The following is a 20707-nucleotide window of genomic DNA, read 5'->3' on the forward strand; positions in this document are numbered from 1 at the left end:
AAATGTTTAAACTAATAGGTAGGTGTTGCAAGTGCACTTTCTACTAGAAGTCATTAGCTTTAACCTTTAACAGTGTGTCTTGCATTCTTAGAGTCATTCTTTACCCATTACTACTTCTCAATTCTCAAGTACACACAGCTCTTCTTCCTTCTGTTTCCCCTACCCCTTTTGCTGCCAGCCAGGAGGCTGTACCCATTCCTATCTGATGCAGACCTTAACACAATAATCAAAATTTTAGCCTCTAGACTAGTTTACTACAAGTTACTGTATCTAGGGCTACCCCTGAAAAACACCTGGACACTACAGATGGAGGGGGAAGAGAAGAGAGATTGCTACAAGTACATAACGCTATCTCAGTGTTTCGCAGTGGCTACATACTTGCTTCCAGTGTTGGTTATGATCTAGAAAGCCTCAGGTGATTTGGGGCCAAGTTATCTGACAGATTCTCTCTCTGCCCCTCCTCCCCCCCATGGAAGTTAAAATCTACAGGGTCAATTTTGTTTGTTCTCACAGTTACACTCTATGGGCTAGTAAAAGGGTGTTTTTAGTGAAAGGTAAATCTCTCTTGAACCTGCTCCCTCCAATAGTCTGCAAGAGGAAGAAATTAAAGTGCTTAAATGTGCACCTTTTTACTAGTTTAGGACTAATTTAATAGTAGAAATAAGGGCAAGTTTGAGTTGTTCAGATCTGAATCTTAAAGTGGAAAGGCTCACACTTTATTGATGCAAGGTGCCAGGTGCTTTGTAATTGATGTATATATTTCTAAACAGATTAATTATGTCAGTCAATGGATACGAGAAGTCCTACAAAAATAAAGAAACATTTAAGCTGCTATTATGAGTTAAATATAATGTGTACCCTTTAAAATGTTTGCAACTGTTTCCTTTGCTTCAGGAGGAAGAACAGAGCTCAAGTGCTGGATGAACAGTGGTTTGTGGAAGTCAATTATTAAGTTACGAAGCTTTTCACTAGGGAGAAAAAAAGGAATTAGACAAAATTACTATCAGTGAGAACATTTATACAATTACTAAACAATATTTAAAAACAATTTCATTTCTACAAACCTGGCAGAAGAATTCTCCATCAGTTTAGAAAGATTTCTTAGGGGGGCATCAATACCAGAAATTCCTTCTTCATGATCTAGCCTAAATATAGTGTCCTTAGGGAGTTTAGATAAGTTCCTGAAAGACATAATAGGAATAATAAGCAGGAATATAATTGCCTTTGCTTCCACGTCTGCTTATTGCTTATAGGCCTCCTATGGCATTGTTGTCAGTGATGTTGCCTGACGTATGAAGGCAGCCTGAAACAATCGCTCCAAGAAGGAATAAACTACCCCTATTCATGTCAGCAAGGTGAGAACTCTGAAGCCTGATAATTTAAAACAGCAGTGGTATCCATTTCACTGTGATGAAAGCATTCAAGCAGGGATGCTGGAACTAGGAGTACTGGAGGTGTGGCAGCACCTTCTGACTTGAAGTGGTTTCCATCATATATAGGGTTTATAGTTTCGTTCAATGGCTTTCAGCACCCCCCCATTATAAAAGTTATTCCAACACCACTGCATTCAAGAAAGAAAAGGGATGATATAGTATAAAGATCCACAGAGTCTATGAATAGCATCTTTATTTTGCTGTCAGAAATAGATGGAGCTTGGAAACATGCCATAATATTTTGCTTATTAGCTAACAGCCTAGGTAATTGGTGGACAACTCCCTGGGGGGGGGTGGCGGGAGTGGGGGCACAAAACACACACACACACACGGGTTCTCAGGCCTAGCCCAAGTTTTGCTATTTTAATTCACTGTGGGGCTTTTGTTTTTGTTTTTTATGATGGTGGGCATTAAAAAAAGTGCTTAATTTTAAGATTGTAAAAAAAGCACTCACATACTTCCTTTCTAACAGCCATATTTTTCTGTTTATATTACCTGTCCAATAAACAGGAAACTGTTGTCACATTGACCTCTTTAACATAGCCAGCAGACAAGCCAAGTAATGTCTTCTCTCCACTCACAACAACTCTATCTCCTACTAACAGGTTTGTTCCAGGCATGGTACCATTTTTACGCTGGAAATAATGTAGATATTGTCCTTCAGAAGCTTCCTGCACATGTTCGACTCTGATCATATTTCCAATGCAGTCTCCAGCCTTTTCTCTATGAACACATTCAAAATAAAAGTGTAAGCTGCTTTGAGTAATTTTCTAGAAGTAGGTTTTTATCAGTTTAAGATTTAATAGTAATTCATTGTAGTGTCTTACAGTAGTTTTGTTTGACCATATTGGCTGTCTTTTTCTGCCCAAGACAAATGTACTAGCTACGTTCCAAAGCCTTGATCAATTCAAGACTGGATATCTTTCTAAAATATATATTCTAGCTCAACCATAAGTTATGGGATTGAAGCAGGAATTAATTGGTGATATTATATGGTGTGTGTTATTCAGGTCAGTCTAGATCATAATGGTCTCTTCTAGCCTTAAAAAAAAAAAAAAAACACACCCTACCATCTATCCTACCTGTAGCAGGGTGGAAACCTGCTCCTGCCTGGAAGGGCCTAAGATAGCCCAGGGAGCAGGCAGTGTGAAGGCTGAGCTGATTGGGGGAAGTGGCAGCAGTTGGGGCTATGCCCCAAACAGATTCAGCAGGCCCTATAAAGGCAAGGACCCAGGAGCTCAGACACAGTCTCTCTCTGCACTTAGAGAGAGAAGGGCCTGACTGCAGGGAGCAAAGACAGGGTACCTGAGTGGAGCAGGGCTGGGGAAAGGCTGAGGAGCTGGGGAGCTCCAGCCTGGAAAGCCCCAGGCTGCGGCCTAGCCTAAGGCCAACAGGTACTGAGGGTTGCAGAGGGCAGCCCAGGGCTAGGCCAAGGCAGCAGATCTAAACCCCCCTTGCCAGTGATGAGTGGCCGATACTGCAGTCTACCCCAGGGAGACCGGGGGCTTGATGGTGACTGGCAGTGGGCTGGTACTGAGGCAAGGTGGGGATAGTGGGTGGGGGTTCCCCAGGGAGGGGACACTCAGCTCTGTGGGTACTGCCAGGGGACAGCACCCAGAGCAAGGGGCACCAGGGTCCTGGAAGGGACATAGGGCCAGAGTAGAGGCGGATCACTGGCCTGCAGAGGGCGCTCCAGACGCTGGATGAGCTAATTCCCCAAAGCAACCAGTAGGGGGTGCCACAGGGGTGAGTCCCACCCCTTACACTACCCTATCAGATGTTATTTCCCAAAAGGGAAAGCGATAAAGCTGGAAGCAAGCATATGTGGGCTTCAATACAAAAGTACATGGCTTGTTTTGTGAAACTCCCAGATAAGTGGTCTACAGAGTCAACACAGTGGAGATTACTCAAAGGTAAGTCAAAGTATTAAATTCTAAAACAAAGGTTGTCTCGCACTATAATGTAAGTTTGATTTTTAAAGCTTCAGTAGTAAAACGTAAATATTACTGCCCATGCTTCACTGAAACAGTCTCTTACTGCATTTCACCAATAAAATGATGCATGGCTGCTGGTGAGATTAACAGGAAATGATGCATTACCATGAACCCCCAGTCCACTTTCAGCCATCTGTGGAGCAGCCTGCACTAGCAATACAACGCAGAGCAGAATACAGCCTGTCAAGAGCTTTGATTCAGGGAGGCAATGCAAGGAGCTGGGGTGGCAGACAATATCCAACTGCATACATCAGGGAGGTGAGGCTAATAAAAGTATTACCTTCATTCTTATAAAATAAGATTGCAAAGCACAATTTATCATCTTCCTGGGTCTTCTGTGGTTCCCCTCCTCTCCCCAAGAAGCACCTAACAGGTTGCTGATATCATGCCACCAGATCTACCAACCCAATACTTTTGATAGGCCCCCCCCTCTACCCCTCACAGATGAGCTAGCACTTCCAGCTATCTCTGGTAACTGTATATCAGAGTATTTACCAAAGGATTGAAAGAAAAATCTCATCTCTCGCAGGAGACACAATGAGTTACAAGAAGCCAAGCAGGTAAGAGCTGTCCATAGACAATGCCCTCACTTCCAACTTACCTTTCTGAAGCAGGCATCAGCCATATATTTTTACGTCCCTTTTTGCCCTCTCCGCACTGTGACTCCAAGGTTAACATCAGATACCACAGGCTGAAATACTGTAAGTGAGACAGTTTCAGATGCTGGGTCTCTTTTTCAATAATGGGTACCACAGCAGGAGGAATAAGGACATTATCCATCTGTTGCTCTACAGCTCTAAAAATAGACGGAAGCATCAAGTTAAGATGACTTTTCCTTTTTTTGCTTAATAAATTCAGTAGCATTTATACTATACGGTAAAATACAAAAGCTAAATAAAAATATCTATTTGAACAAATCAAACTTAGGGGAAGAGCATCCTATTTCAAGTCTTTACATGGGGGCATGAAATTCCAAATATAGAACCAGTTCTTACATCCCTTATTTACACTAGTACTTTCATATTGGTGACTGGATGTCCCTGGTAATAATTTTGGCATGTCCACAGATGAAAAGTTCACTTTTTTATTTTCAATAATTCAAGCATAATTTTCTCTCTAGTCACAAAACGAACCACAGGTGTGTAAAGAATGTGAAGGCTATATTTATTAATATAGCATCATTTTGTCTTCTGAACATGAAATCCCCTTATCTTATTTAATGTACATACTTACATAATATACATAATGGGCTTGCCCAACTGTTTCAAATGCAATACCTGTAGACTTTTTGGTTTAGCGTCAAGTGTGAAAACACTTCTGAAAGGAAACAATTTTAACCTAACTAAAAATGCCAGTTAGCTTTAAGATGGTCTTTATTTGATGACACACTGAGACTGAATTTAAAAAGGAAAATATCACAGGAGTATAGGTGATTTAAATTTGAAAACTTATTGTGTGTAGGCATGTGGGGCCAGATCTCCCCACCATATAATTTTAGGCATACAATTTTGGCCACGATGTTTAGGGATACTCTCTCATACCCAATGCATATAAATGATGTAAATCTGAATTTTTAATATACAAATGAATCACTATTATAATAAATAAATTAATTTATTGAAAACCCATTTAATATCTTTGAGACTGCCTTTAATTGTATTTTATCATAAAATAAAAATATAAAGTTCACTACCGTTGGACAGGCAAAAAAAAACTATTAAAAATTCAACTTTTAAAACTAAGTGCAGAAAGTTTTCAGAAGTTAGGATGCACTAAACAGTCATTAAGGGTTTCTCTATGTGGAAATTTTTTTTAGTATAGCTCTAGCAAAATAATTATATCAGCATAGTGATGATAGCATAACTCCCCATGTGGATGCCACTCCGGCGTAATTATTCCTCTTATAGCTATGACAGTCAATTACCTGTGTAGACAAGCCTTAAGATAAATCACAAATTTAGGCCCCAACCCTGCAAAGGCTTGTGTATATAACTTCAGTGGGACTACTCACGGAGTATAAAGATAAAACAGTTGGATAAGCCTCTGTAGGAACAAATTCTTAAATTGTCAAGGTTGGGGAAGAATCAATGGAGCAATACTTATCTTTGGAGAAAGTCATTGCATACCCAGGGCAAGTGTTAATCAATGCTGTGAAATCACCACAAAAAAATCCAAAACTGATTTTTTTTTTTTTTTTTTTTAAACTAAAGTGTTTACTATCCAAAGTCCGAAAGTTTCTTTTACCTGCTATAAAGAAAGCAGTTGTGCATTTGTGAGCAATATTTACAGGCCCGACTATCATCAATTAGAGGAGGCAAAGAGGCAAGTTGTGTTTGCTTATTTCCCAGGGCAGATTTACACATACTGTGGAATAAGTAAAATGCCAGTTGGTTTCTTAGCTTTAGCAATTCTGTTTAAAAAACAAATAAAAAGTTAGTCTTTCAGGGTTAGAAACAGGAAAAAAAAAGTGAGTATTTATTAATTGATTTGGAGCCCCAAACAATGGGCATGTACATAACAAAAACAGTATTCAAAGATTTTGGGTGTAGTGTATTTTTTTTTATATCCAAAGTTATTCCAGGAAAATTAAGCATTCTTGTCAAAACAAATAACTTATCTCAACACTGTTTACTAGTTCCTGGAAATGGTATATCAACCAGTATAAATATTTTCAAGAGTGAACAATTTAGTAACTGTTAATGTTGAAAAAACCTCTTAGAAATTATAATTAAGCACTGTTTTTAGGAAAAACCACCTCTCCTATCCATACGATTGCCAGACACAGGATACATATTGCCAGTTTTAAGGTAAAGAAGAAATCCAGCTTCAGGATCCACTCTTCGTTCTTGGTTCAACAAGGTGTACAGAACAACCTGAAGACATTTAAAAAATTAGTGTATTTTGATATTTACATAATATGCATAAGTCACATGAATACATTAAGGTTGTACAGTTAAGCAGCCTCATCATTGCCAACAAGATTAAAAAGAATAAATGCTTATCATCTAATTGATGTTTTTCATTAAAGATTTCTTCCATATGAAAATATAAAAAAGTTGAAATTTGAGAATTGCTTATTTAGTTGGTGATGCCAGAAGTAAATACCCATACTCTGCCACCTCTGTAACATTATACCTCCCCTTCTCTGGACCCTGAAGAGGCCTCTCTGTGGTACAGTAACTCCTCACTTAATGTTGTAGTTATGTTCCTGAAAAATGTGACTTTAAGTGAAACGATGTTAAGTGAATCCAATTTCCCCATAAGAATGAATGTAAGTAGGGGGAGTTAGGTTCCAAGGGAATTTTTTTTTGCCGTACAGTACTATAGTTGGGAGGTGCCCCCGCCTTACCCCACACAGGTACAGCCCACTGGCACTGGAGACAATGAGGCAGGCAAGGAGGCAGAAGGTGCTGTAGGCTAGGAGAAGCATGTTGCGCAGCAGCAGCTTCCCCTATTCTGTAAGCACCAGGGGCGGGGGGCTCAACCCTCGGCCCACCCACGCCACCCCTTCCCCCAAACCCCCACCCTTAACCCGCCTCTTCTACCTCTTTACTCCACATGCAGCATCCTCGCTCCTCCCCCCTCTCCGCGGCAATCAGCTGGCTTGTGGTGTTGGGGAGGGAGGGGGGAGCCTGCACACTGAGTCCTCGCTCCTCCCCATTCCCTCCTGAACGCCGCAAGCCAGCTGATTGCCACAGGCAGGAGGAAGGCGCTGATCCGCGGCGTCTGCCAGCAGGCAGGAGGGGCGTAGGGGAGCTGCCAGCGGTGGACAAAGCAGGCAGCCAAACGACGTTCTAGCGAAGCATTGCACAACTGTAAATGGAGCATGTTCTGTAACTGAGCAGGGACACAAGATTGAAACAACGTTAAGCAAGAGGAATTAAGTGGGGAGTTACTGTATCAGCTATGGAGGAATGAATAGTTACCCATCCAGCCCTGAAGAAATCTCCTGAAAGAGAGCAAAATTTCAAGCTATATTCTCTCTTCTGCAAAGCCTCCCACAAAGGCTCTGGGGGTTAAAGATACAGGGTCTCCACACAATGATCCTGGTTTCCTCCACTGGGGCCAATAAGGAAGACTCAGCAAAAGGCTCCTCATTGAGATTACCTCCTCACTCCCTTATGGAAATCTCGACCTCTGCTTGAAGGTGGTAGTTCGTAAACACTTCCACATTCCTCAATTCATCATTCATAAATACAAGTTTGAGATCATAAGCCATCCATAATACCTAATTATATTACATATAAACTGGTTCAGCCATCATTTATTAGATGAAGTGCAAACGAGTATATTACAATTGTGTATGCTGAACATTTAACATTTCTACCTGACTTCTGTGTTCTATGGAGTTAGATTCCTTGCCAGTTTTAAGCTCCAATGGCATTATCTTATATTGCGTTCCAGACTTGCGGTGTATTTTCACACCAACTGTAACATCAATCTTGCCCTTTAATCCAAACCTGGGAGACCAGATATTCTCTTCAATATCCAGAAACTCTGTAACTTCAATATTACAAGATAGATCTTCTATTTTTCCTTCACTTGGTCTAGGAGGAAAACAAAATAAATTTAAAAAACAAGTAACTTTGTCATCACCTGAAGAGTTACAAGACTACTTTAGAAACAGATATAAGCTGCTGTATTTCTCTAAACCGATACCCATGAGAGTTCCAAAGATTTTAATCTTCACAGGGAACTTCTGTTAGTGTGCATGCACTGCAATGGCAAAGATATTTACATGTGTAGTAATTAGCCATTAATTTAATATGGCTAGAGTGTTAAGGCCCACTCAAGCAAACCTTCTATATGTGGATCAGGCTTCAACTCAAAAGGTTACCTTAAATTGTACACTGATGTGGTAATTTCTCAGTCTGAAGAAGTTATGTTTTTAAAAATGTAATTCAAATGTTTGTTTCAGATGTGCAAAATTTAAAGTGTCATGAATTCCTTCTGAAGAAGAGGACTTATTTGATCTTCAAAATATTTATCCTTTTTACAAGTTACCTTGAAGTTAACACTATTTAAAAAGCACTTTTATAGTTAAATTGGCACTGTTGAGGAATAAAAAGGAAATAGAGCACCAGGTGACCATTACATCCCTGGGAGCAGGCAGCCAAATGGCAGGGAAGCATATGCAGGAAGAAAACTTTGCAATGACAGAGTATGATGAAAGCCAGCTTTTCAATCTTAACTACATATTTTTATAGCTTAGTCAATTGATCCAATAACCTCATTCTTCCAATGCTAAAATTTCTACTCTGTGAATTGGCCAACACTGAGTACTGTGACTAGAATCTTTTTAAGAACAAAAGGTGTTATTTCTACAAGATCCATTCTCCATCACCATGAACACCTGCAATATTGTTTCACAATCAACGCAATTGCAGCTAAACAAGTAGCTTGCTGTGGACCAAGCCATTCGTTGCATAACAAGGCCAACTTTCTCAACAGCAAGGCCATGAGTCAGCTCCACATCAATAAACGCATACAAGAATAAAGGTTTTTGCTTTAAAATTAAGATGAACCAAACAAATTAATGCAACAAAGTTCAGTAATTTCACTAGTGATATATTTGCTAGATAACAATAAAACTGGTTTTGATGTGCAAGTAATGTTTTCTTACAGTTTTAGCTGCATTTTGTTGTGGTTAGCTTGACTAGGTTTGTGCATGAAGTCTTCCGCCCATTTAGATATTGATGGAAGATATTCTTCTATCTCTTGCATGATTTCTTCTTGTTTCAGATTTAAGTAGTACCTGTAAAAGTGAACCCATACACTTTGAGTACTATATAGAAAATAAGGAATGATATAGGGTGAAGGAAAATAGATTCAAAACTGAATATGGAATCTAGTTTATTTGGACCTCCATCCTGCAAAGACTTAAGTACTCCTGTTCTTTTTGCGGATACAGACTAACACGGCTGCTACTCTGAAACCTTACACAAAAAAGTGTTTAATTTTCTGCACTGTAGGATTGCTGTGTGAAGTTAAGAGTGTACCGTAATAGAGCATCTGAGACAATTAGTTATAAACATCTATAAAGAAAAATTAAATCTCTGCTGAAAGATTTACACACAAATATTTGTGCACGCTGAAGTAGTTTACTAAATATTAGCCTCAGTTAAAAACAAAAGGAAAGGCTTCAAAGGGGACTATGAACATTTATGTGAACACAGTCACAGGATACTCTACTATAATGTTAGGCAGCACTAACTAAGGACTAGATTAGTGGTATTCTGTATTATCATCAGGTCTAGATTTCAAACCTGACATCCATTATCCTTAAGTTTATTTATGCATTAGAATTACTTAAATTGAATTACATGTCTCAATTTTAATTCAAGTTCAGAGTGATGATAGGAGTGGCATTTTAATTTTGTCATCGCTTTAAAATAAACTAAACACTAAAACCACTGAAGGAAAATACCCCAAAAATTAAACAAGAAACCTGCCACAATAGTTATCAACAAAGCAAGCAGAAAAGCAAGAAATACCTTTAGATAAAATGAAATATTGCTGCTATGGTTAACTCATATGGGAGAATAAGACCCCAACCTGAGAATTGGGACAAATATATTTCTTATCAGTTCAGCATATTTGAACTTCTAACTGTCCATGGACAAGTGACCATTGAAATTTTTCCCCGCAGCCTGTGATTTAGAAAGTACTTTCTGCACAACTTAAGTTCATAATTAAGGTTACGTTTTAGTCAGATATTTTTAGTAAAAGCCATGGACATATCATGGGTAGTAAATAAAAATTCACAGGCTCGTAACCTGTCCATAACTTTTACTAAAAATACCCCTGACTAAAACTGGGCGAGGGAGGAAGAGTTTGTTGGGTCTGGCTGCTGGGCCCCTGAGTGCTGGGGAGGGGGGCGCAGGTGCTCGGGGGGGGGGCAAGTTGCGGCCTGTGGGAGGGCACACTGCAGGTGCTGGGGAGGGGGGTGAGGAGGAAGTCATGGCCCTGGGGAACGGGTGCTGGGGGCGGGGGTTGGTGGGACTGGGACAGGCTCCTTACCCAGCTCCCTAGAGCTACCTCCGCTCTGCCCCAAGCCCCAGTGCTGCAGCTCCCATTGGCTGGGAACAGGGAGCTGTGGGCGCAGTACCTGGCTGCAGGCAGAGGCAGCATGTGGAGCTGGGAGGAAGGGGGAGCCCCACCCAGGTAAGCAGCAGCCCTGAGCCCCCACACACCCAAACTCCTGCTGCTGGGGGACGGGGGCAGAGACTGCCCCAGCAGCAGCCAGTGCAACTGACCCGGGGGCTGCTCAGGTGCCTCCTGGGTCAGCCACATGGGGCTGCTGTAGAAGTCACGGAATCCATGACTTTTGTGACAAAGAAAGCCTTATTCATAATTGATGGACTTTGTAGCAAAGTTAATCAAAGTCTTGCGATTAGCATCACAAATCTGACAGCCTTCAGATAAAAATGTAGAATCTAATAGTTTCAAATATTAAATACTTTTACTTGGCAAAAAAAAAAAATTGGAGTTTGGGAATTGGAGAGATTTCTGTAACTGTTAATGTGTTTAGCTAGAATTTAAGATGAGTGGCATAAAATAATTAGATTAGTAATATTAAAAATGAGAGGCCTCACTGTTTTGTCAGTTGAGAATTTTCTAGGGATCAGTACAGTATTTTTTTAAATTACGTTTGTCACATTTCGCTAAGGTTTGAAAAACTCATGAAAATCTAATATCCCAGGCCAAAAAAATTCACTTGCCCACCCTGCCAAAAAAATAATTTTACTCACCTCTCCCAAGTGGCTATGGTTTTGAAGGCTTATTTAGTTGCTGAATTCAATTTAAATAAAGTATTTTTACTCTCAGACCAGAAAAAGTGTCTTTATAAAAAAGATGAATTCTACAAAGATTATTTTGGTGGAATATTCTTCAATTAGTAATCCTACTTCTGAATATCCTGCACTTTAAAAGAAAGTTATTGCACCACAGACAACACTTAAACTGGAAGACAGAACTTTTATCTTCTTCCATCCTTCAAATCTAGACAGATATCTGCAATGTCACTTACATTTCTTTTAGATACTTTGGTCCATGGACAGTTCTGAAGGCAAGTTCTTGTAGTTTTTCGTGTGCAAAGTTATTTGTTACTCCTTGCTGGAAAGTTTCATGAAGGATTGTACCAATCAGCATCTGCCGTGAACTGGACTCACAACTCTACAAGAAAAAAAAAAATCACAACCAGCAATACATTTTACTGTAATGTACATAAAACGGGTCATAAGTCCCCATGAGTAAGCCCCTTTTTCATTAGGGTTACCTTCTAACATCCCCTCTAAATTTTTGTTTTTTCTGAGTGGGTTACAGACTCCACTGAGCACTAAATTTTTGTCCATGGGCAAGCTTGCACTTTTATATATTAATATATTGTAAGAAGACTTAAAGAGTGTAAGGTGTTTTTTCATGTGACTTATCAGGAATACATACACATATGGGCAACATAGGCATACATAGCAGTGATTTGAGTACCTATTAGCTTTCAAGAGTTTTAATTAAAAACCACAGAGATTTAGAAACCCATGAAAGCAGGAGCCTCTCCCAGGAGCTTCAGCCCTTGCTAGAGCCTCTGCCCCCCCTCCCACACACACACACACTCACTCCTTACCCCTCCCTGCTGGTTCAATACTTTCTGCAGGTAAGGCATTTTAGGATCTTCCCCTCTCTGCCAAACAGTCAGCCCCGCTCGACACCATGATCCCCAGAAGGGAGTTGCCACTGCATCCCAGAATGCAAGGACCAGTCACCCCTATCCAAACAGCAGAACAGCACCGCCCCCAGCCCTTACATCCCTCCCCCACGCAGGCAGCAGCGGGCTCATTTCAGCACCCCCAACCCTTGAATGCTGCTGCCAGCAGTAGGGACCAGCCTCTCCTCAGTCCACTGGAATGGAACCATGAACTCTCCCCACTCCTCTGCATTCAAATCAGGCTGCTTCCTCACCCACGCTACCTGGGAGGCAACAGGGAGAGAACAGGAAGATTTTCCCTGCTTTCAGTTCCTGCGCCTGGATAAGCTGCAATTACAGGTAAAGTCCTGCTCAGCACACAAGGAATTTTCCTGTGAACTTAGCTGCAAAGCTCCACAAAGTCTCTGATAATGTGCAAACTAAGATTTTTCATAGGTTTATAACTTGGCCAAATTTCAGCAGATTTTCACACGAATGGCAAGAGACACAGCCCAGACAAACGCCACTATCGGCCCATGTTCATGTCCCCGCTCCACAGCATGGACTTTTTTCGATGTGATTTGTCACTAGTTTTAAAATGTTTTATATTCCATGGTTTCACCACCTACCCTGAACTTTTCACTCAGTACTGCTTTTCTCATACATCGAATACTATTTGATACTGTTGTGCCAGAAAGCAGCAAGTCTGGATACAGAATTAGATATCCAGAGTCTCTATTTATTATCCAGGTACCAGAATGACAATCTCCTTCTAAGTGAATGATGTCTCCTGGAACTACTGGAACAGAATACCTGTAAAGTAATTACAAATTACAATAACAATTTGCAAGACATAAGGATATATTGGAAATGAAGTTCATATTCCAAAAATCAGAGTAAACCATCCAATTTTTCAAGAAATTAGCCTGGAGAATCCACTGAAAAAATAAACAAAAAGCAATTTACACTAGTAAAACAAGTATACCTCTACCCCCAATATAACGCAACCCGATATAACACGAATTCAGATATAACACGGTAAAGCAGCACTCCGGAGCACGCAGCCCCGCCCACCCGCCGAATCAAAGCAAGTTTGACATAACGCGGTTTCACCTATAACGCGGTAAGATTTTTTCGCTCCCGAGGGCAGCGTTATATCGGGGTAGAGGTGTATGATTTTCACTGACTGTTACAGAAACAGTATCTTTTAATATTTGTGAGAAAGCATGTTTCCAAAAAATTGCACAAAATGTCCATTTTACAGACAAACGCAGATACTCAAATAATTCAAACCCCACCAAGTAAGAGCAGTCTCACAAACTAATCCAATATATTTTGCACTCAGATCTTGTACATGGATCATGGACTTTGTACAAAACTGCATTTCTACTCATTTACAGTAATGTCAAATAGAATTCTGTAAGATTTTTATCAGTTCTATATAGCCTCATTTGAAAGTAAAATCTAAGCAGTTTTTAAGAACTGCAGTAATGACTTCAGAATAGAACAGAATCAGGAAGACGTTCTACCAGATTATCCAATGTAATAAGACATTTGAGAAGAAGTACTTGCCAGTGGCCCTTATAAATGCAATCAAACTCTGAAAATATGTCATCCCTACCAAGATTTAATTCTCTACCACAAACTTTGCTCTTCTTGAAAGCCTGTCTTTAACTTATTTAAAGTGATTGCTTTTTGGCATTGCCCTATTTTCATATAACTGAAGTTTGCCAACTGCTTTAGCATCTGGAGTAGAGCTCCCAAAAAACTGAGCCCATGAAATTCAGAGGATAGAGATTCTGCATTAAACTAGTTCCGCTGTATTTTCTCCTAAACAGCTACTTTCAAATTTAGTGATCTGAAATGAAACTAAGTTTATGACATTCTTACTGAGACTGTATATCTTGAAAAAGTGCAACCTACATACAGAATCAGTTTTCCTACAAGTCATGTCGCCTCAGGAAGCAAGAGATTCTTGCATTCAATCAATGTTGCTTCCTTTGCCTACTAATTATTATCCTCTATAATTTGTCATAAGCTCTTTTTCTGTTCAGTGGTGCTAAACTTAAACAAGCTGATTGAAACACCTATGTTAACAGCCAATTCTGCAAGGACATCTCTGTATATTTGCATCAGTTCAATTAGTTCAAACCTGGGACCAGTACTAACTGCTGCAATTAGCACATCAAATGTAAAACTATCCACTTACAATTTCACCATTTTGCATGTTTGTTAGAGTATTATTAAGCCATGACAAAATTATGTGAAAACTGTCAGATAACAATATAATTGACATTTGATACCAGCTGCTCTCAAGATTAATAAAAGGCACTAACATGTTGATATTATATTAAGTCAACTGTATTAAGATAATAGACTCTGAATTTTGTTTTAATTTAAGACCGTAAAAAACTAATGCTGTGGATTAATCAGTTAACTCATGCGATTAACTCTAAAATTGCGATTAATCGCAAATTTTTTTTTTTAATCGCACTGTTAAATAGAATACCAATTGAAATTTATTAAATATTTTTGGATGTTTTTGTACATTTTCAAGTATATTTATTTCAGTCACAATACTGAATACAAAGTGTACAGTGCTCACTTTACAGTGAAAATATTTGTAATAAAAAATATAGAAAAACAAAAAATAGTATTTTTCAGTTCCTCATACATGTGCTGTAGTGCAATCTATCATGAAAGATCAACTTAATTATGTACCAAAAAAAACTGCATTCAAAAATAAAAACAAACAATGTAAAACTTTAGCGCCTACAAGTCCACTCAGTCCTACTTCTTGTTCAGCCAATTGCTCAGACAAGTTTGTTTACATTTCCCAGAGAAAATGCTGCCCGCTTCTTGTTTCAATGTCACTTGAAAGTGAAAACAGGTGTTTGTGTGGCAGTGTTGTAGCCGGTGTTGCAAGATATTTACGTGCCAGATGCACAAAGATTCATATGTCCCTTCATGCTTCAACTACCATTCCAGGGGACATGCGTCCATGCTGATGACAGGTTTTGTTCGATAATGATCCAAAGCAGTAAGGACCAATGCATGTTCATTTTCATCATCTGAGTCAGATGCCACCAGCAGAAGGTTGATTTTCTTTTTTGGTGGTTCAGGTTCTGTAGTTTCTGTATCAAAATGTTGCTCTTTTAAGATTTCTGAAAGTATGTGCCACACCTCATCTCTCAAATTTTGGAAGGCACTTCAGAGAGTCTGAAACCTTGGGTTGAGTGCTGTACCTATTTTTAGAAATCTCACACTGGTCTTTGTGTTTTGTCAAATCTGCAGTGAAAATGTTCTTAAAATGAACACGTGCTGGATCCGAGACTCCTATAACATGAAATATAAGATGGATAAAACAGAGTAGGAGACATACAACTCTCCCCCAAAGAGTTCAGTCACAAATTTAATTAACACATTATATTTTTAACGAGTGTCCTCAGCATGGAAGCATTGGTGGTCGAAGCACGAAGGGGTATATGAGCTTCTCGGCTCTATGAGCTAAGATGTGAAAAAATTATTTAAGTTATATCTGGTATGTAAATACCTTGCAATTCTGGCTACAGAAGTGCCATGCAAACACCTGTTCTAACTGGCAGATGACATTGTAAGCAAGAAGCTGGCAGTATTATCTCCCACAAATGTAAACAAACTTGTTTCTCTGAGCAATTAGCTGAACAAGAAGTGAGTGGACTTGTAGGCGCTAAAGTTTTACATTGTTCTATTTTTGAATGCAGTTTTATTGTACATAATTCTACATTTGTAAGTTCATCTTTCATGATAAAAGAGACTGCACTAGAGTATTGTACGAGGTGAATTGAAAAATACTATTTTTTGTTGTTTTACAGTGCAAATATTTGTAATAAAAATATAAAATTAGCACTGTACATTTTGTATTGTGTTGTAATTTAAATGAATATATTTGAAAATGTAAAAAACACCCAAAAATATTTAAATAAATGGAATTCCATTATTGTTTGATCAGTTGACACCCCTATAAAAAAACCCACCCTGAAGAGCATGCAGAGAACTAGTTCATCATCTAACATCACATCCCCATCACAGAAAATGTTTATATTTACATATCGGTTACCAGTCATTCTTTAGAATACATAGTTCTGTATCTTCAAGTGATTGAGAAGCAGTAATTGTCAGGTGTTTCTCAGGACCATCTTCATTTTTCTGTATTATGTTGATACTTAATACACAGTATCTGTTGTTCAAACCTTTGCTGAGTGTTGTGTCACAGAAGTCAACTGCTCTCTTCTGAAAACTTAAGAAATGGTTGCATTAATATAGCCAAATACACAGTGGTGTTTGGAGGCTGTAGCCACTCCATATTTAAGTCTGAAGCAAGACTCCTAACGTAAAACAAGTTTTCATTCCTCTGTCACATCTTATCCCAAGGTAGAGTTTTTCTGGGAAACCTGGTTGAAAATAGAACAGGAGTACTTGTGGCACCTTAGAGACTAACAAATTTATTTGAGTATAAGCTTTCAACTCTGGAGCCTACATCAGCAACGCACTGGTCTAGGACAGCAGTTCTCAAACTAGGAGCAGGACGCCAAACTGGGTCACGATCCCATTTTAATGGGGTCACCATGGCTGGCTTAGACTTGCTGGGATAGGCCTGGGGCTAAAGCCGAAGCCTGAGGGCTTCAGCACTAGGTGGCGACAAGGCTCACTTTACAAGCCCCCTGCCTGAGGCTGAAACCCTTGGGCTTCGGCTTTGGACCCCCGCCCCCAAGCGGCAGGCTCCAACTTTGGTTCCCCCTCCTGGGGTCATGTAGTAATTTTTGTTGTCAGAAGGGCATCACAGTGCAATGAAGTTTGAGAACCGCTGGGGTAGAAACTCCACATTCAATTTGTTCCAAGGAGGTTTTCGTCTTGTTTGAAAGAGGCTCCGTCCCTCCCACCCCAAAGACAGACCGGGGATCTCTGCAACGAGGCTCGCAGCCACCCCTTTCCTCAGTACAGAGACGCAGCCTGTAAGCTGGTTCCAGGAAACGATACTCCTTAGTTCCTACCAGAGAATGCATGTTGGGACTACCGACCTCACATAGCCACCAGCCACAGTGAAAAAGCTCAGGCTACAATTGCAGCTGCTTTCCGAGCCGTTCCCCGGGCTGGGAATGACAGCCCCCGGCGCGGGGCTCTCGGCACACGGCGCGGGGATCCCCGGAGCGAGGGTCCGGGACAATCGGGACACGGGGCGGAAAGGACGGGTCGGTCCCCGCAGCGAGAGGGCGGAGAGCGCCGGGGAGGCTGAGAAGGCGGCTGGCTCTGAGCCCCGCTCCTATTTCGAACAACGCGCGCTGTGGCGGCTCCCTCCCCCGGGCGGTACCTCTCCGGCGGGGCTAGCTCCTCACAGACACTTTTCTCCATCAGCTCCTCCAGCACCCGCTGCTCTTCCCACCCCAGCTCCATGGCGATGGCGGAAGCCGAGAGACCCGATACCGGGCGGAGAGGGGCGCACAAGTGGCGTGGGCGTGGTCATGGAGGCGCTCCCGCCCATGAATTAAAGTCCCGCCAGCTTGGAAGAGTCGCGCAGGCTCAGTAACGCCACGCTCAGCCCAGGGGCGGGACAGAAGTACCTGCCCGCGTGCTACAGGCTGGTGGGGGGACGGCGAGCGCGAGCGGCGCTCAGCCAATGGAAGGCCGGCCAGCGCAGCGAGCGGCTCGCGCAAGGCGCGTTGGCGGGAGGGGGCATCGCTCCCAGGTAGCAGGATGAGGTGCGTTGTCCCGAGTGCATCGGACGCGGGGGGAGCACGGGGTTAGCCCTGGGCGGGCCGGCCTGCCGGGGATCCGTAGAACGAGCAGCAGCCGGGCTAACGTTTTGAAAAGTGCCATGTGCCTTTCAAGGGTCACTGTTCCGGAGACAATCCAGACAGACATTACAGCACATCTGCTCTGCCCGCGCCTAGCCTCAGGCTGCTACTGCCAGCTCGTCTATAGTGCAGCTGGACATGTGGCACCGGTACCCGCTCCTTGCTGGTGTTATCCCTTTCCTAACGAGTCCCAAAACTGTTAGCTTTTTTGACTGCCACTTCATCTTCTTCCCAGCATAAGTAGTTAAGAAAAGTCCCTTTCTAGGCCACAGATTTCTCTGTCTGTGGTTCAAAACCTTGAGTGTTGATTTCAGGGAAGCAGTCTCAAACATCTGACACTGCATGATAATGGAAAGTGTCCCCTTTATTTCTGTGGCAAATGAGGGAGAAAAGGGGATTTTTTTTTTAATGAACATCATGTGCATTTCAGTTCATATGCTTGATACCCTACCTAGCTCCAAGGAGTCAAATCAAAGAAACCTGTAAGAGTGGAAACAGCAGCAAAGATAAGGTACAGTACTTAAAAAAAAAAAAAAAAAAAATATCAAAGGTACCCAAAGAAACAATAGGGAAACTATTAACTGGGGAATACTCACCTGCCTAACTCTAGCTGGGCTAGCCAAGATTATTCTTGCCAGGTCCAAATTTGGAATCCAAGGGCCTATTAAACCAAGTCCCCAGCCCAGGAAGGAAAGGGGCCTTAAGTAGATAGCAACAGGTGGAGATCAGTCTCTGAAGGAAAAAAAGGCAGCATGCTAGAGGGGCTGTCTGTCACTCCTAGTCCAGGACAAGGGATGGCTGAGCAGAGTGCAATTTACCCAACACTTCCAAGGGAAAAATAGCATAGGCAAGAACCAGGCCTTTCCTTGTTTTTTTCCCTGTTTGCTATGTACCTTTGGGTGAATAAACTATATGTTTGTTTTGATAAAATTGTGTTATGTCACTTTAGTCAGCCATGGGTCACAGTCCCACAAAGAAATTTTATTGCTAATGGTAAGTACAATTGGGCCTGTCATGGTTACACAGTTGGGAAATAGGGGGGCTGCAACCCAGAGATCAGTCCAAAAGTGGTTGGATCCTGGGAGAGGTAAAGGAAGCCAAGCCTGTCACCTAAAGGGTGCACTCAGAAGGACTAAAAGAGCTGTAAAGTACAACTCATCCTGCAACAGTGATCATTTCACTCTGGCAGAATCTAAGCAGTGAGCTAACAATCCATGTCTCATTATCCCCCTGACCTTTTCCTTTCTCTAATGTAATATATGGCAGATGGTTGGAAATAGAACATTACACTTATTTTCAAAACAAATTGAAAAAAAATAAGCTGTGTGGACTCCTTTAAGTTACACACCAGAGCTGCCTCAAGCTCCACCAAAGAGAGAGAGGGACAACTGCTGTTGGATTAACTTTAATTCACTATTTTGAAAAGAGTGAATAACAAGTATCAAATATCAATGGAAAAATGTTCTGTTGTGTGTTTGTATGTTTCTTATTGTACAATATCAGAACTGGTTATTATAGCATGGGATAGGCTATATTTTTTACATGTTTTTACTGTGTGCCTGGTTTACTTGGAATTTTGATTTAAGCTGTGTTTGACAAACATGGAGTAGGGATACACTGACCCAAAAAAAACAACAACAAAAAACCCACCAAGATTTATATGCAAGGTGAATGCATAGTGGAAGTGGGAATTAGTCTAATCTGTACATGATATATGGCCATGACTTTGCTAAAAAGCTATATGAAAACAATTTTAAACCCAGGGCACCCCACTACAGCTACTTTTTCCACCATCATAAATTTAAAGAAAAGTGTGAAATGGAGTTTGCTGTTAAAAAAAAAAAAAAAAACCTTAAAAATAGGGCTGTTGATTAATCGCAGTTAACTCACATGATTAACTAAAAAAAAAAGTAATCGCAATGAATCAGTTTTAATCGCACGGTTAAATAATAGAAAACCAATTGAAATGTATTAAGTATTTTTGGATGTTTTTCTACATTTTCAAATATATTGATTTCAATTACAATACAGTTTACAAAGTGTACAGTTCTCACTTTTTTATTACAAATATCTGCATTGTAAAAATGATAAAAATGAAATAGTATTTTTTGATTCACCTCATACAAGTACTGTAATGCAGTATCTAGCGTGAAAGTGCAGCTTACAAATGTAGATTGTTTTTGTTATATAACTGCACTCAAAAACAAAACAATATGAAACTTTAGAGCCTACAAGCCCACTCAGTCCTACTTCTTGTTCATCCAATCACTAAGACAAACAAGTTTGCTTACCTTTACGGGAGATAATGCTGCCCGCCTCTTATTTACAATGTCACTAGAAAGTAAGAACAAGCGTTCACATGGCACTTTTGTAGCCAGCATTGCAAAGTATTTAACGTGCCAGATAGCATGAAGGGGCATACGAACGCTTAGCCTTTGGCCACCATCCCAGAGGACATGCTTCCATGCTGATGGCGCTCGTTAAAAAAAAATGAGTTGATTAAATTTGTGACTAAACTCCTTGGGGGAGAATTATATCTCTCTTGCTGTTTTACCCGCATTCTGCCATATATTTAATGTTACAGCAGTCTCGGATGATGACCCACCACATGTTCATTTTAAGAACATTTTCACTGCAGATTTGACAAAAAGCAAAGAAGGTACCAATGTGAGATTTCTAAAAATAGCTACAGCACTCGACCCAAGGTTTAAGAATCTGAGGTGCCATCCAAAATCTGAGAGGGACAAGGTGTGGAGCATTCTT

General features: G+C 40.7%; 1 protein-coding gene across 1 annotated transcript in view; it reads right to left on the reverse strand.

The window, feature by feature from the left end:
• Nucleotides 1-20707, reverse strand: part of LOC128840419 (solute carrier family 25 member 16-like) — a 67323-nt gene that overhangs the window by 14595 nt on the left and 32021 nt on the right. The window contains exons 9-19 of the mRNA XM_054034350.1: nt 16210-16389; nt 12740-12923; nt 11457-11602; nt 9051-9182; nt 7755-7974; nt 6183-6300; nt 5672-5837; nt 4029-4223; nt 1929-2156; nt 1065-1181; nt 859-968 (exon numbers count right to left, since the gene is read on the reverse strand). Of these exons, the coding sequence (XP_053890325.1) occupies nt 859-968; nt 1065-1181; nt 1929-2156; nt 4029-4223; nt 5672-5837; nt 6183-6300; nt 7755-7974; nt 9051-9182; nt 11457-11602; nt 12740-12923; nt 16210-16389 (1796 nt within the window). The remainder of the gene's footprint in view (nt 1-858; nt 969-1064; nt 1182-1928; nt 2157-4028; nt 4224-5671; nt 5838-6182; nt 6301-7754; nt 7975-9050; nt 9183-11456; nt 11603-12739; nt 12924-16209; nt 16390-20707) is intronic.

Source organism: Malaclemys terrapin, chromosome 7, assembly GCF_027887155.1.
Source record: "Malaclemys terrapin pileata isolate rMalTer1 chromosome 7, rMalTer1.hap1, whole genome shotgun sequence".
In the NCBI taxonomy this organism is placed as follows: Eukaryota; Metazoa; Chordata; order Testudines; family Emydidae; genus Malaclemys; species Malaclemys terrapin.